This window comes from Lates calcarifer, unplaced genomic scaffold (genome assembly GCF_001640805.2).
Source record: "Lates calcarifer isolate ASB-BC8 unplaced genomic scaffold, TLL_Latcal_v3 _unitig_1264_quiver_2871, whole genome shotgun sequence".
Classification (NCBI taxonomy): domain Eukaryota; kingdom Metazoa; phylum Chordata; class Actinopteri; family Centropomidae; genus Lates; species Lates calcarifer.
The window spans coordinates 1-17,112 of NW_026115403.1; the positions used below are offsets into that span (position 1 = coordinate 1).

At 40.8% G+C, this 17,112-nt stretch overlaps 1 protein-coding gene and 1 long non-coding RNA gene across 2 annotated transcripts; one reads left to right on the top strand and one right to left on the bottom strand.

The window, feature by feature from the left end:
* Positions 1-186: 186 nt before the first annotated feature.
* LOC108887725 (protein broad-minded-like) lies at positions 187-15,864 on the top strand (the record flags this gene model as incomplete). The annotated part of the gene is made up of 3 exons (XM_018683256.1): positions 187-327; positions 6,001-6,189; positions 15,775-15,864. Coding segments are annotated over 3 exons (420 nt in total), but the record flags the coding sequence as incomplete, so codon positions are not given.
* On the bottom strand, positions 10,638-14,040 carry LOC108887726 (uncharacterized). The gene is made up of 3 exons (XR_001961686.2): positions 13,994-14,040; positions 11,505-11,591; positions 10,638-10,728 (listed from the first exon to the last, which is right to left on the bottom strand). It is a non-coding gene; the product is annotated as an uncharacterized LOC108887726 (long non-coding RNA).
* Positions 15,865-17,112: the final 1,248 nt, after the last annotated feature.

Genomic DNA, 17,112 nt, shown 5'->3' on the forward strand with positions numbered 1-17,112 from the left:
TTTTATCTCTACATCAGCACTGAACACAAACATAGGGCTTGCAATTGACGTTTGTATTTTCTTATTTTTTGTGTTTACAAATCCACCAGTGGTGCAAGTAATATAAAACTTTATTTAAAGTGCCACAGTAAATATAAAAGTATTCCAAGATCAAGAGGATAAACGCCTTTGTGTTTGTCGTGACAGGTCCATGTCCCTGTGGGAGTGGCTGAATCAGGAATCCCTCCTGTCTACTGGTGTACAGCTCACTATGTGGAAATGCTGCTGAAAGCTGAGGTTCCTCTGGTCCACTCTGCCTTCAGGATGTCTGGTTTCACCCCATCACAGGTATGATCTGTAGAGAAATCACACAAACAGTTCACTTAAAGCTAAGTCCAACAAAAGTTGACGACTGGATGAAACCCAAAAATCAGCGTCATTTTCACTTCTGTTAAGTTCATTTGAAAAAAGATTGGCAGTCCACTGAGGATTTCAGGCTTTAATCGGGTCATTTCATGAAGATTTGTTCCAGTGAAATAGTCATAGTAAAAACCCGTGCTGCTAAAACTGATGCATTATTCAGAATAGAATCAACTGTGGTGATAATGTGGGTTCACAGAAACACTCACAGAAAGTTAGAATGATGAAGTCTGAAGACAATGGTTTCTGTCCAGACAATTAGTTTTAATTAAATATTTAATTCTTACTTTAGTATTTTTGTAAAAATATTTTCCACTTTCTGAGCCTCTTGTATCAGCGCAGTCATGACTACTGATGGAGGGAAGAAAAGGAACTGAGCATTTTGTCACTAGCAATCCATTTTGTTTTGTCAGTTTTTTAAAATCTTATTATTGATGACAACATTTAGACCCAAAACAGGTTAAAACCTTTCTAACCACACTTTGACTTCAATCGACTTTAAAATACCAAAATACGGCTTTGACATTAAATCTTTTTTTTCTTTTTTTAAATAACAGAGCAGTTGAAAAGTTAGATCTTTGCTCCTCTACACTTGATTCCTTTGACACAGACTTCTCTCTCACAAACAACAGGGTAGAGAAAAAGGTTTTTCACCTTGAATCCTCTTAGGTTTGATCCTGTCTTCTGTGTCGGCATTTGGACAGTTGAGGCTCACATAATGTACGGCAGCAGGTGTGTGTATAAGACTTGCCGCATTTGCATCAAAGATCTGATCTCGCCATCTCCAGGGTGTAGTAATACGTTAGCATTCAGCTCATCTCTTTGCTCTTCAAGGCGATAATGGGCACCTGTTCTTCAGTCAGAAATGGAAATATCTATTCCAAAAGTCTGGGCTTTGAAAGCCTGACAAAGCAGCAGTGGCAAATGACGCATTATACACCTCTGACATTCATACAGTAGAGGTGGTGTGCAAACGTGCGTGTGTGTATGTGTGTGTGTGTGTGAACACAGGCCTTAGTCAAAATCCATTTACAGGATTTTTAAACATCTGAAACAGTCAGACTGTTTTGAGAACAGGAGCGTGTGGCAGGAAGAGAACTTGTTTTAGTGCGAGCAGCGACTGGTGTTAAGGACATGATAAATACTGTTGTGTTCAGGAGGAGTAACATGTTTATGGTTCTTATTCCTCCACACTGTACCAAGGGCATAATGACTTTAAATATCCTTAATATTAACTTACAGCCATTACAGCTCAAAAAGTCGTTTTCAGCCACCAGTTTGAAGAGTTAGTTAAAATCCGCCCAGTGAACGAGTAGAGAGTTCTGATTAAACATTATTTCCATCACTGCCATTTGTTTGCTAGATGAATCCATCAGTCATTTATTCTATAAAATGTCAGAAACTAGAAAATAATATCCATCAATTTCTCAAAGTCTAAGGTGACATATTCAAATATTTTGTTTTGTTTTGTGGAAAACCCAACAATTTTCAGTTTTTAATGAAATATAATAGCTATATTCTTGAGAGGCTGAAAACAACATTTTTTTGTATTTTTGCCTGAAAAATTAATTAAACAATTAGTCGATTATGAAAATAGTCACCAAGTATTTTCATGTTGATAGACTGACCATTAATATTACAGCAACAGGTGTCAAACAAAAATGATTTGTGGGGCTGACAGGAACTGCAGAATTTTTCTCAATGATTCAAACTTTATTTGCATTAAATTTTGAAATAAAGACAGAACATATTTAGGTTAAAGACAAAAAAATAAAAATGCAGACAATTAAATTACAGCAAGTGCATTTTAAAAGCTATAATAACAGTAATAATAAAATAGAGTTAAATAAAAGTAATGTAAATAAAAGTAATGTCTATAGACAATAATTAATCTAAAGCCAAGCTGAACACATGAAAATATTTTTCCAATATCAGCACGTTGCAATACAGTATGTCTTTTGATAGTTTTCAATTTGTATTTGTTTGGAATCTTAAACAAAAAAGAAGACAAGCTGTCACAGTAAGAATTAAACTGAAAGCCGATGAACAGTGACACTGAATTATCACTCCGCTCCGCAGCAGAACATTCAGTGTTTCACACACAGGCAGGTTGTGATGTCTTTGTGAACGGGCTGCTGTGATCTGACCTGCTCAGATTAATAATATCACTGAAAGCCTGTTTATGGCAGAAAGAAAATGAAGTAAAGAATACTGAGAGGATAAAGTCACAGTCACCTTTAGCCCCTGAGTTTCAGCTCACAGGAACATCAACAACAGAGAAAATCACATTGTGCCACTGTGAGAAAAGAGATGCTCTTGGAAAGACCTTGGAGGGATTTACAGTCACAGGAAGTACAGTATGTGTAGTCGTTTTTGTGCCTGAGGGTTTAGACACAAAGGGCAGCACAGATCCAGTCGTTCCCTGTTTTTATTATAACACAAATTAGAATGCCGGTATTTTCATTGCAGTTTAGCTGAGGAAGGAGTGATAATAATCTAATATGTTTGAGGAGCCTAAGTGGTGCTTGTTTGTATGCTTGAGCAGACTTGTGTTGTTAGTGAACACAGTGGCTAATTATTGGCATGACAATTAGTTAAAACCCAGTGTGTGCACTGTTTGTTTTCTGTTGAGTGTTTGGAAAACTGCATATGAGAGTGTGAAGCTCGGTCAGATTCAAAGCTACTGATTGTATGTGTAGTTTTCAGCATGTTGTCAAGCAGCTTGGCTTTAGGGATGGCAGTGCCAGTCTTTTTTATTGGTTGGTTTGTCAGTTCACCACTGAAATACTTCAATAGCTACTTGATGGATTGCAATGAAAATTTGTACAGACATTCATGTTCTCTAAAGGAGGAAGCTGACTGACTTCAGTGATCCCCCAACTTCTCCTCTGGTGTTACCAGCAGGTTGACTTGTTTGGCTTTTAGTGAAATATAACTGGCACAAAATTTTGGCGCAGAGATCCATGGTTGACAGAGCATAAATCCTGCTGACTTTAGTGATCCCCTGACCTTTCATCTAGCACCACCATGAGGTTCATGTAGTGTCATTATCAAGTCAAATGTTCAGTTTGTACAGGACTTTATCTTATGACCAATACCAGCAAAAGGAGTGACATTCCCATCAGCCTCAGCTACACTTGGTATTTATCGCTAATTAGCTAGTGTTAGCAAGCTAAAATGCTAAACTATGACTGTGAACATGGTAACGCCTTCTTATTATCAGCATGTTAGCATCATTATTGTCAGCATATTAGCATTCTGTCATTTACATTTAGCTCGTTTTTTAGAAGAACAGGGTGATATGGCCAAAGGTCATTATTTATTTCAGCTTTTTGTTTACTTCAAAGTTGATTTTCAGTTGAGTTGTGTAAAAGTTAAAGAAACCAGACATTTAATTGTGGTTTAAAACGTTTCTTTATGGTCAGAACATGACAAACAGTGGAACATTTGACAAAGCTGAGGTAGAAATACAATTATAATGATAAAATGTAACACAACTAATCTACAACCTGAGACATGATTGACAGTTTGTTATTCATTTCTGCACATGCTATCTAAGCATGGAAATTAATTACGTCAAACATTTACTGACCATTTGTTCTATTTCTATTGTGGAAAAAATTACATCAGTTTATATCACAACATAGAATTCTATTGCCATGATTATCATTATTGCTTTATCGCTCAGCTCTACTTGGTTTAATGAAAATGCGTTTGGTTTCCAGTACTCCACACTTAGCTGTAATTGAGCAGGTTGTCTGTAGTTTTTCAAAAACTGCCCCTGGTGATTATGTGGCAGTGCTTTTTTTTTCCCCAGTTGTGATATAACTGACTCAAATGGTGCAGTTTAAACTCCAAACAGAAGTCGCAGTGTGTCAGCAGTAGCAGTTTAAATAACATGTCTAATGGCAAAACTCACCCCAAGACTTGATAATTCATGTCTTCAGTAATGCCCTCTCGTTAATGCAGAACAACATTGTTAACAGTCTGAGGACCTAAACTACTCTAAACGCAAGTCTTAATTTTAATTCCTTCTTTGTCCTTAGTCAGTAAAAAGACCCATTTTCTCTCATTTTCACAGAGAACAGGTGGGAATCCCTTGTTGAACCACTGCAATAATATCAGACATTTCAGCTCAGTCATCAGCTGGAGAAATAAACATTAGGATGCATCTGCTCGTCTCTTTGTCCCCTAATCCCTCCCCAATATTCATGACTGCAGAGGGTTATCATTTCATTTTTCACTCTGAGTAAACATGTTTCCAGAAAGATTCTCATAGAAAAGCTGATGAAGCAGAGTCAGCAAATGACGTAAAATAACAGACATTCTGATATCCTATTTTCTAAATCTACTTGGTGATCTGTGGCAAGTACAATTTAAAAACCGTCATTCGTCTCCTTCGGGCTCCAGGTCTTCTTTTGCTGGTCTGATTTGTCTCTGAAGCGTGACATTCAATTTTAAATATACAAAGTTGCTGAGCTGTAGATAAAATCATTATTGTATGAAAATGGCTTTGTCAGACAAAACAAAAATCAATTGTATTGACATTTAAAATGAGTGACAGAGAAAGTTAGGAGCAACAGAACGTTGTCATATTGAAGTACAGAGCATCTCTTACTACAACTTAATGAGCTGTAACATGTATTTCAGCTTGAAAAATGTGCTGCTGGACTTTCAGAGCTGTTTATACATTGTACATACAGTTCAAGCCCTTAGCATCGTATCTAGTCCATCCTCCATTCCTCTTCTTTCAGCAGAGAGAGATGTTAGTATGGTCTAAAATCAACTACTGTAGAAGTGCTTTTGTCTCATAGTAACTTTTTGTTTGTGGAGAAATGATATCTGTTGTTAAATAGCACAGCAGGACTTTTATGTAGGATCACATTATCTCTGTTGTTCTGGCCGACAGTAACTGCTGGCTACTTGTGAAATACAGGAACCATTTCAGGTTCTGCTGAGCTCACTTAATGACCCAACAATTGACTTTCATCTTTTACTTGTGAACTTTTAACCCTGTGCTGTGCTGGTAAACCTCTCAGTTCATCTGACTAATGTTTTCTGGCCGTCTCCTGGTTCAAATGTAAAAGCCAGGGGTGACAGAGCTCTTGCCACTGTGGTCATCTATTGATTTGTGTATTACTCTGCTGTGGCTGGAAACTTTTTGTGACTCTTAAACAGAAAGGTGGCAGATAGACATTACTTAATGTATCTAATGTGCACTACCCTCACCCCATCTTTTACTTCGTTCACTCATCATAGTAACACCTTCTGGTTATGTTTACAGGAAATTATTTGGCACCTTTAAATTGATAAAGTAAATGTAAAAACTTAGAACAAACTGAGTTCAGAAACCTGAATGAGATGCTTTAAGAAGATTTACACTGCAACACTTATTCCTAACCCTAACCCTAACCCTTATTTGTAGCATTTTTCAATACATGGTTTCAATTGCATAGATAAAACAAAAGAGCAACATGAGGACTGATGACAGATAGATAGATTTTATTGTGACATTCACCTGAAACATGATTCATTCTACAAAGACTTGAGCACAGTTTGTTGCTGTTCTGTTGACGGGTGTGTTTGTTTCTCTCTCCACAGATGTGCCTCCACTGGCTGACTCAGTGTTTCTGGAACTATCTGGACTGGACAGAAGTCTGCCACTACATCTGCACCTGTGTGCTGATGGGTCCCGACTATCAGGTTTACACGTGCGTGGCCATATTCAAACACCTGCAACCAGACATCCTGCAGCGCACACAGTCCCAGGAGCTGCAGGTCTTCCTCAAGGTGAGATGGTGCATCAGCACTACAGTTTGTTTTAGACCTGTGAGGAGGTAAACATGTGTTCTGGTAGTTAGCAGAGCAGGAGAGCGAGAGAAAGTAAGACAGCAAGAGAGAGCAAGCGAGTGAGCAGGGGTAAGTGCAAAAGACAGAGAGAGAAAGTGTAAATGTGTGAGAGAGTGAGCAAGAGTGAGTGAATGAAGCGAGAGGGCAAGACAGTAGGAGTGAGAGAGTGAGCACAGGAGAAAGAGAGCACGCAAGAAAGTTAGAGTGAGAGGGTGAAAGGAAGCAAGAGAGCTAGAGCGAGTGTGAAAGAGAGAGAGAGAGAAAGTGTAGAAGCGTGTGAGAGAGTGAGTGAATGAAACGAGAGAGAGGGAGAATGGGAGAAAGGGCAAGACAGCAGGAGGATGAGTGAGCACAGGAGAAAGAGAGGGGGAGAGAGAGGGTGCAAGAGAGCAAGACAGAGCAGGAGTGAGAGAGCACAGGAGAAAGAGAGAGAGGAAAAAAGAAAGCGAATAAGAGAGCTAGAGTGAGTGTGAAAGAGAGAGAGAGAGAAAGTGTAATAGTGTGTGAGAGAGTGAGCAAGAGTGAGTGAATGAAGCAAGAGAGAGGGAGAATGGGAGAAAGGGCAAGACAGCAGGAGGATGAGTGAGCACAGGAGAAAGAGAGGGGGAGAGAGCAGGAGTGAGAGAGCACAGGAGAAAGAGAGGGGGAGAGAGAGGGTGCAAGAGAGCAAGACAGAGCAGGAGTGAGAGAGCACAGGAGAAAGAGAGAGAGGAAAAAAGAAAGCGAATAAGAGAGCTAGAGTGAGTGTGAAAGAGAGAGAGAGAGAAAGTGTAATAGTGTGTGAGAGAGTGAGCAAGAGTGAGTGAATGAAGCAAGAGAGAGGGAGAATGGGAGAAAGGGCAAGACAGCAGGAGGATGAGTGAGCACAGGAGAAAGAGAGGGGGAGAGAGTGCAAAAGACAGAGAAAGTGAGTGAGTAAGCAAGAGTGAGTGAATGAAGTGAGAGAGAGTGGGGGTGAGAGTGAGCACAGGAGAAAGAGAGAGCAAGAGTCAGAGTGAAAGAAAGCAAGAGAGAGAGGGCAAGAGAGCACAGAAAAAGAGTGGGGGGAAGTGTAAAAGTGTGTGTGAGAGACCGTGAGTGAGCAGGGGTAAGTGCAAAAGACAGAGAGAAAGTGTAAATGTGTGAGAGTGAGTGAATGAAGTGAGATAGAGAGCAAGACAGAGCAGGAGTGAGAGAGAGTGAGAATGGGAGAAAGAGAGGGGGAGAGAGTGCAAAAGACAGAGAGAAAGTGAGAGAGTGAATGAAGTGAGACAGAGAGCAAGAGAGGGAGAGAGAGAGGATGCAAGAGAGCAAGACAGAGCAGGAGTGAGAGGAAAAAAGAAAGTGAATAAGAGAGCTAGAGCAAGTGTGAAAGAGAGAGAGAGAGAGAGTGAATGAAGTGAGATAGAGAGCAAGAAAGGGCGAGAGAGTGAGAATGGGAGAGAGAGAACACAGGAGAAAGAGAGAGCATACAAGAGAGCAAGACAGCAGGAGTGAGAGTGAAGAAGTGGGTGAGAGAGGGTGCACAGGAGAAAGAGAGAGGGTGAGCGTGCAAAAGACAGAGAGAAAGTGAGTAAATGAAGTGAGAGAGAGTGGGGGTGAGAGTGAGCACAGGAGAAAGAGAGAGCAAGAGTCAGAGTGAAAGAAAGCAAGAGAGAGAGGGCAAGAGAGCACAGAAAAAGAGTGGGGGGAAGTGTAAAAGTGTGTGAGAGAGACAGTGAGTGAGCAGGGGTAAGTGCAAAAGACAGAGAGAAAGTGTAAATGTGTGAGAGAGTGAGCAAGAGTGAGTGAATGAAGCGAGAGGGCAAGACAGTAGGAGTGAGAGCAAGAGAAAGTGTATGTGTGAGAGAGTGAGAGTGAGCAAGAGTGAGTGAATGAAGTGAGATAGAGAGCAAGACAGAGCAGGAGTGAGAGAGAGTGAGCACAGGAGAAAGAGAGCACGCAAGAAAGTTAGAGTGAGAGGGTGAAAGAGAGAGAGAGAGAAAGTGTAAAAGTGTGTGAGAGAGTGAGCAAGAGAGAGTGAATGAAGCAAGAGAGAGGGAGAATGGGAGAAAGGGCAAGACAGCAGGAGGATGAGAGAGCACAGGAGAAAGAGAGGGGGAGAGAGCAGGAGTGAGAGAGCACAGGAGAAAGAGAGAGAGGAAAAAAGAAAGCGAATAAGAGAGCTAGAGCAAGTGTGAAAGAGAGAGAGAGAGAAAGTGTAAAAGTGTCTGAGAGAGTGAGCAAGAGAGAGTGAATGAAGTGAGAGAGAGGGAGAATGGGAGGATGAGAGAGCACAGGAGAAAGAGAGGGAGAGAGAGTGCAAAAGACAGAGAAAGTGAGTGAGTAAGCAAGAGTGAGTGAATGAAGTGAGAGAGAGTGGGGGTGAGAGTGAGCACAGGAGAAAGAGAGAGCAAGAGTCAGAGTGAAAGAAAGCAAGAGAGAGAGGGCAAGAGAGCACAGAAAAAGAGTGGGGGGAAGTGTAAAAGTGTGTGAGAGAGACAGTGAGTGAGCAGGGGTAAGTGCAAAAGACAGAGAGAAAGTGTAAATGTGTGAGAGAGTGAGCAAGAGTGAGTGAATGAAGCGAGAGGGCAAGAGAAAGTGTATGTGTGAGAGTGAGCAAGAGTGAGTGAATGAAGTGAGATAGAGAGCAAGACAGAGCAGGAGTGAGAGAGTGAGCACAGGAGAAAGAGAGCACGCAAGAAAGTTAGAGTGAGAGGGTGAAAGGAAGCAAGAGAGCTAGAGCGAGTGTGAAAGAGAGAGAGAGAGAGAAAGTGTAATAGTGTGTGAGGGTGAGCAAGAGAGAGTGAAGAGGTGGGTGAGAGAGTGAGTGAAATGAAGCGAGAGAGAGAGCAAGAGTCAGAACAGCAAAAGAGAGAGAGCAAGTGAGTGAGTGTGCAAAAGAAAGCAAGAAAGAGCGAAAGTGTGTGTAAGAGAAAGCGAGTGAGTGTGAAAAGGAGAGAGAGAGAATGCAAGAGAGCAAGACAGCAGGAGTGAGAGAGTGAAGAAGTGGGTGAGAGAGGGTGCACAGGAGAAAGAGAGGGGGAGAGAGTGCAAAAGACAGAGAGAAAGTGAGTGAATGAAGTGAGAGAGAGTGTAAAAGTGTGTGTGAGAGACAGTGAGTGAGCAGGGGTAAGTGTAAATGTGTGAGAGAGTGAGCAAGAGAAAGTGTAAAAGTGTGTGTGATAGAGAGAGAGTGAGAGCACAGGCAAAAGAGAGAGCAAGAGAGAGCAAATAAGAGAGTGAGAGAAAGCAAGTTAGAGTGAGAGGGTGAAAGGAAAAAAAGAACGATTAAGAGAGCTAGAGCGAGTGTGAGAGAGAGTGAGAGAAAGTGTAATAGTGTGTGAGGGTGAGCAAGAGAGTGAAGAGGTGGGTGAGAGAGTAAGCAAGAGTGAGTGAATGAAGTGAGATAGAGTGCAAGAAAGGGCGAGAGAGAGTGAGAATGGGAGAGAGAGAACACAGGAGAAAGAGAGAGCATACGAGAGAGCAGGAGTGAGAGAGTGAAGAAGTGGGTGAGAGAGAGCACAGGAGAAAGAGAGAGGGTGAGAGAGTAAGCAAGAATGAGTGAATGAAGTGAGATAGAGAGCAAGACAGAGCAAGAGTGAGAGAGTGAGCACAGGAGAAAGAGTGGGGGAAAGTGTAAAAGTGTGTAAGAGAGAGTGAGCGAGCATGAGAGAGTGAGTGAAATGAAGCGAGAGAGAGAGCAAGAGTCAGATCAGCAAAAGAGAGAGAGCAAGTGAGTGAGTGTGCGAAAGAAAGCAAGAAAGAGCGAAAGTGTGTGTAAGAGAAAGCGAGTGAGTGTGAAAAGGAGAGAGAGAGAATGCAAGAGAGCATGCAAAAGAAAGCGAATAAGAGAGCTAGAGTGAGTGAAAGAGAGAGAGAGAGAAAGTGTGAGCAAGAGAGAGGGAGGTGGGAGAGAGAGCATACAAGAGAGCAAGACAGCAGGGGTGAGCACAGGAGAAAGAGAGAGAGAGAGTGGGAAAGAGCAAGAGAAACTGTAAAAGTGTGTGTGTGTGAGAGAGAGAGCAAGAGAGTGCAAGAAACATTGAGAGTGAGAGCACAGGAGAAAGAGAGCTAGAGTGAAGAAGGGGGTGAGAGAGTGTAAGACAGAACAGGAGTGAGAGAGAGCAAGAGGGTGAGAGGGCGCAAAAGAGCACAGGAAAAAGAGAGAGACAGTGAGAGAGTGAAAGAAAGCAAAAGTGTAAGTGTGTGTAAGAGAGAGAGTGAGAGAAAGCAAGAGAGAGAGTGTGTGAAAGGAAGCCAGAGAACACAGGAGAAAGTGAAAGAGCAAGAGTCAGAGAGTGTGAAAGAAGGAGAGAGAGAGATAGCTAGAGTGAGAGGGTGTGAAAGGAAGTGAGAAAACATGCAAAAGAAAGTGTAAGAGAGCGAGTGAGAGCAAGGTGAGAGAGACAGTACCTGTGGAGTAGCAGACAAAGATGGAGGTCTGGGAACGTCTCTGGATCCCTGAGGAGAAGCTGGAAATCACTGCTTGGGAGTGAGATCCCTGTCTGCCACCTGACCCTGGACAGTGAAGCAAACAGAGAATAAGAAATCAGCTCAGGGGCAGAACAAACTTGTGTTGCCACAGTGAATTATAATACACAGTCAACTCTTTTCATCAAAAGGAGACAAACGTTTACACCTGGCATGTGTATCTATTTTTAACATGTAATTCATTAATAAATCTGAATGCCACTTAATCCATGAGTCCACATTTTTATATGTGAGTCTTATGCAGTTACTTCTACTGAATCTCCCTCACTGTCAATTTGTTTAATTTGATTAATTTAAATGAAATTAAGCAGTCATCCATGATTCACATCCATAATGAATAAAAAAAATCGACTTTTAGAACTGCTTCAGAACCTCCCACTATGGTGAATTTTACCAAAAATATACAGTGCAAAGAAGCCTCCTCTGGTTCTGCTTGACCCCAAAGATTTCAGAAAAGGTCTAAAGTCTCTGAGGCGTCTACTTTTACTAATATCCAAAGCAACATTAAACAGCAGCATTGTGAGTGAGACATGGTCTGACATGAGGCACTCGTTACTCATTAAGCATTTCAATCTGTCTCGTCTCTGGCTGATAGCTCTGGTGTTAACATCGCCACGAGCTGCCACTGACGATTTTGTGAATAAAAGATCAGTTATGGAGGCTTTATCTGAGGAAGTTCTTCTAATGAGCTGTAGCATCAGATACTGCTGCAAGAGACAGCTTTGAGATGGTGTGTGTGTTTGTGTGTCTGTATGTTTGTGTGTGTGTGTGTGTGTGTGTGTGTGTGAGACAGAGAAACTTACACAATCCTCGTCCTGAGCTGAACTGTTAAAAGTTTTAGACATGCTGGTTTGGGTCCGACGGCCTTATCTCTCGTCTCCTCTCTCTCTCTGTTTGGAAAAATGTGAAAGTATTTTACTCAGACAGATGTGGTATTAGAGGATTTTTTTTAAACACACACACACACTTCTCTACACTTATCCTGTCTCACTACGGAGTATATCTATACTTCATCTAAATTAAAATTTGAAAAGGCAAATGACTTGTTACGATCGCTCTGAGTCTGGTTGGAGCTTAACTGTAGTGGAGAAGAAGAGAGGTGGGGGGGTTTACTGCCTCTGACTCTGAGGCTTCATGAAACCACAAACCAAAATAAAGAGGAAAAACGCCTGTTACCACAAACACATCACTGCCATACTGTATTTCTCTTTGTTTGCTTTTACTGTCCTCATCTAAAATAAAAAGAGTAGCAGCTGCAGCACAGTACTTCTTGTTTTTATCACTGTATAACACTTTGACATATTTAAGGAGGATTTCTCTTTGTGCACCAAGAGATTATGGAGTAAAATATAGTGCAGAAGGAAGTGATCAATCAGAGTCAGCCTTTTAGGCAAAGTATATTTGACTCCAGCTTCCATATCTGATCATTACAATGGCTACTGACGTCTTACTGAGGCTGTTTTGAGAGGACCTGCTGGTGTTCCTAATAAAATGCTCAGTGAGTGTATATTCCTATTAATTTAACCTACTCCTCCTCAGACTGAATATTAATCAGCTCATTTATCATGTGGGGACAACCTTAAGAAAACATAGACATCTCTGGTAATGAATGTATTAATTAGCTTACCTAATGATCTCCTCACAGCTAATGGTTAAGACATTGAGGGACATTAAGCAGCTTGTGACACCTGTTCAGTATGAAAATGATTCGACGCTGCTGAACATCTGTACCTTCTGTGTTAAACTAAAGGAAGATCCTGATTCCTTTACTCTCGTGTCCTTGCGTTGTCTTTTTTCACCCTCCTTAATTCTCCCAGAGAAAATAAGAGACCAAAAATACTCTCCCAAGTGATTTATACTGCTTATCTCTACTCTCCTTCACAGTTTTAACTGTGTCAGCAGCCGTTTCCTGGTGCGATAAATGAGCGGGCAAAGTAACTTTAGTTTTGATGATTCTTCAGGATTAATCTCACTCTGCTAAATCTTCACTGAAATAAAGAATCTGACAGTCCGACTACCATCCAGTGGGAGACTTTTTATACTTTGTGTAGCGCTCTTAGAAGAAGAAGAAACTTCCACACTAACAAAATATGGATTTAATCGCTTTAAAGTTATGGAGCTGGTGCTGCTGTAAAGCCACACTTTATTAACTTCAGTAGATCAAACAAGTGTAGTTGGTGACCTATAATTCATAATAGCACATAATTAAAATGTGATTTTTCTCTTATAAAGTGTGTTTTATGTATTGATGCATTGCTGCGTGGAATAATCACAGGAGCAGAGTCCTCCATCAGACTGAAAACTCATTTCTTCCTGACATTACTTACTCCCCTCTGAACGATCACCACGCTGTAGTCACTCTATTTGCTCCCTTTAAATAATAAAAAACCATCACTCCATTTGCACCTAATCTGTTTCTTTGTGCTCTTCAGTCCTCTGTGTGTTCTCTACAATCGTAAAAACATAACTTAATAAAGGACACCAAGATCCAGAAGTCTAGCAGGTGAGTCTCAAGTGTAGATAAATCATTTTCAGGGGAATAGATATTAAAAAAAACTACACTTGAGTTCATGATTTAAACAAAACAGCCTCAGCAGGAACAAAATCACCCTCTGATTGAACTGCTCAGAACTTGTAGACATTTCTTCCTAGTACAGGATCACAAGCAAAAAAGGTTGGGATCCACTGATCTAAGGGAATTAATCAGTATTGCATCACTTGGAAGACAAGTGGAAGTCTGCGGTTTCCAACCTTTTTGGTTTGGTAACAGGTGAATATGAGCAGTTCAACCAAAGTGGTTTTCCACTGTCAATTTGTTTGAGTAATTTAAATAAATAAAACTATCCAATATTTCAGATAAGACTTTAGTGTCTACAGCCACATTAGCAGGTCTGTGGGGCTAAATGCTAACACCAGCACGCCAACATGCTCACAGTGATACTGCTGAAGTTTTAGCAGGTATAATGTTTGAAGGATAACTCTGGATAACTTTAAACCTGGGCATTATTCCAGCTGCTCCTGTGTTCAGCTCTGTTACTGTTTCTGTCTGTGGAGTCTGGTAGTGATGTCTCTGATTAAACATGAAGGATTTTACTCTTGAATAAAAAGCTCCGTCTCTGTAGGAATCGTCTGGCTCAACACTGCACTGATTGCAAAGATTTAGTCCCAGATACAGAGGAAAATAAGGCCCAGGTTCAGACACAGCAGAGTTCTCCTTTCACATGTTCACCATCTTCATTTAGAAGGGAAAAGAAATGATCAGGATGAGTTTCCATCCTTAAATTGTACTCACCGTACTGACTGTATTCCCACTGCACCGCGTCCTTGTCAGTGTTATTTACCTGCTAAAATAAACCCATAATTAGATTCTCCAAAAACACACTCTGCAAAGAGATGAAAGAAAATTAGGAGAGTGCTGACAAGTTGCAGAAATCATTAAACGGTCATATTTTTTTTTTAAAGGTCTTGGCCTGGATAATGACAGTGGTGTTTGCTGTGTATTGTTATTGTGAATGCGGAGCGTCCTCTGGGTGCAGCATCTCTCAGGGTGCTAATTGATGTTGCCACTCACAACATAATGCACACCAGTCACAGTTATTTGCTGCGGCTGCAGTGTTTGCGTTGCCCATGAGGTTGGGTGTTGTCATGACAGATGCATACTGACGCTCAGGCAGCAATTATGGCAGCTGGAATTAAAATCCTGACTGAACAAACGAGCCAGATAAAATCATTTGTCTGGTCTGATACGTGTCTCGTAGACAGTTAAGACACTGCAGCACATTAAGACAAGTCTTGCTCTGTGTGCACCTGTGAGCTGGAGATGCTAGTTTGTATTAAGATATCTATGCGACTCTGTTTGTTACGCTTTTCCAACACGTAAAAGCTCATTACCTGAACACTGAGCGAGGATGTTTTTACTGGCACGGTGCAGCGTTCGATCCCACAGATTTAATTTGATTTCCTGTGACGTTGAAATAGATTGAATGTAAAATATTTTAATGAAAGAGTTATATCAAATTATTCACACTTCACCTCCTAACAAAGTGAATGATAATAAAGCAAACCACCTTCTGCTTCTATTCCCAAACACTGTCTGTGCATATTTCTACCCTCACATCTTAGGACACTCGCTTTAGTTTTCTTTCGAACTTTTTTTTTTTTTTTTTACTATAACTGCAGCTTTCTACTAAAACAAGTGAACTGATAAACACTGCAACACTAATAAACACAGACAACAGTCTGTTCTTTAAGAAGTACTTTGGAAACTTTCAGTTGCCTCATTGGTACTTTTAAAGTGTTACCAGTGATTTAATATTTGCTCTTCCATAAAGAAAAGACTGCCTGAAATCTCCCCCTCACATTCACAAGACAGAAAACATAGTAAACAGTGGTCAGCTCCAAATTGAAGATGCAAAAGCCACAATAATCCTTACCTTTTAGTCTCTTGGATATGTCAATATCAATCCTACATTTCCCATAATGCCACCTGCACCATCTTTTTGTTTCACCCTTCCCTCCCAGTAAACACCAGTGTCTTTCAAACTCCATACCTCCAGTGTATAACAGACTTTCTGTTATAAATATAGTCTCCACAGCCACAGGTGACATTATATTATAGAAAGGCTGAATTTTATTTTCAATTACTATTTTGGCTTCTGACGATTTGAACAAGATAATCGACATAAATCAATTTAGGATGTTAGAAATCCAGTGCAGCCCTCTCCCTAAAAGCCCAAACTCACTCTCAGCCAGGTTGTGTAGTTGAGCTCAAGATAAGATAACACAGAAGAGAACTCTTTGACCAACAAGAAGCTGTTTGGAAACAGTCCAGCGAGAAACAACAACAAACCATAAGAGAAAAGTAAAGCCCCCTCTATTCCTTCAACCACAACACTGTCACTGATTAAGGACACATTTGATAATGCACCCAACCCATCAGAGACATGAGGAAATGACAGATGCCATCTCATTCTTCCTAACAAAAGAAATACACTCAGTTAGCACTGTTAGCAACCAGGGAGCCATTTCAGCAGAGTTGCTAGTTGTAAAACAACGTTTCTTTTTCACCTGCAGGAGGAGCCGATCCAGGGCTTCAAGGTCAGCGACTACCTGGAATTCATGGAGGGACTGGGAGAGAAGCTACAGAGACACTGTTCTCACTGACATGAAAACTATAGGAAACCCTGCAGAGTAGGAAACATGCTGAATGTTAAAAACTCCTAATCTGCCTTAACTTCACTGAAGCGCAGTTTATATTCAGAGAGTAACTCTAACTATCTAACTGACACTGAAGGCTGTTGTTCAAACACAGCATTTCTCCCTCAGACTCAGTGTGGACTGCGACTCACTGAATATATACCAGTGTGTTTACCATGTTTTCCTGCTGATCAAACAGTTCAGTGAAGTCATACTGGGCAGATGGGGATGTATCATGGATGAGAGCTTCGCCAGCAGAATTAAGATGCTTCGATTGTGATGACACTGGTGGAAAACTGAATTTAGGGCGCGATTGTACAATATCCTGAAATGACTAGCCTGGTTTCTGCTGTTAACATAAGCACCAGAGAGAAAAACTCCATGGAGACATAAGCTAAGACATAATTAGCATGGAGCATTAACAAAGAAGTCCAACATTCTTAAACTCTGCCATAAAAGTATCTCATTATCATCATCATATCATAACCACACCACAAAAACCTGTAGAGAACTGAACTCTATAACTCCTGTTTGCTCTGTGGAATTAAAGGATAGTCTGGTGATATTCTATATTTTTCTTATTGTCACTAAATCCCATGAAAAAATGAATGAAAGATTTCCCCCTCGTGTTTTCCTGTTGAGCTGCAGCAACACAGAACTTTTTTTAAAAACTAAAACCTATATATATTTTTTGCACAGAATAAAATTTTGTCCTCCGTCACTTACACTGGAAGCACATTACTGTAGAACTCTATCCTTCAAGCCACACTGTTTGCACTGACTGATTCGTTCCTTCATCAACAAGAACATCAGCACTGTTGTCTTGTTTGTTGAGTCGGTGCCAAAAATATTAATCTGCAGCTCTGAGTGGTCCCAACAATCATCTCTTTTTATGCTAATTACTCTTGTTTTGAGGAACAATTGCAAAAAACTACATTGAACACCTGTTTTGAGAAAGTACTGAGTCTTCGACAGCTGCACCAGCCATATGAATGAGACTGACTTGTTAAGTGATGAAGTTAAACCATTGTCTGACAACAGACAGAAAAACATGTCTATGAGAATTCAGCTGTATTAAACACTGTGAGCTCAGAGAGGAGGAGAGAGAGCTGAAACAGCTGACACCAGGCAGAATGGAAATGTGACATATATAGTAGGTTTTAACCTGGTCTTATTTAAAAATGAAACCCTGGTTTTAAAGATTCCATAGGATCA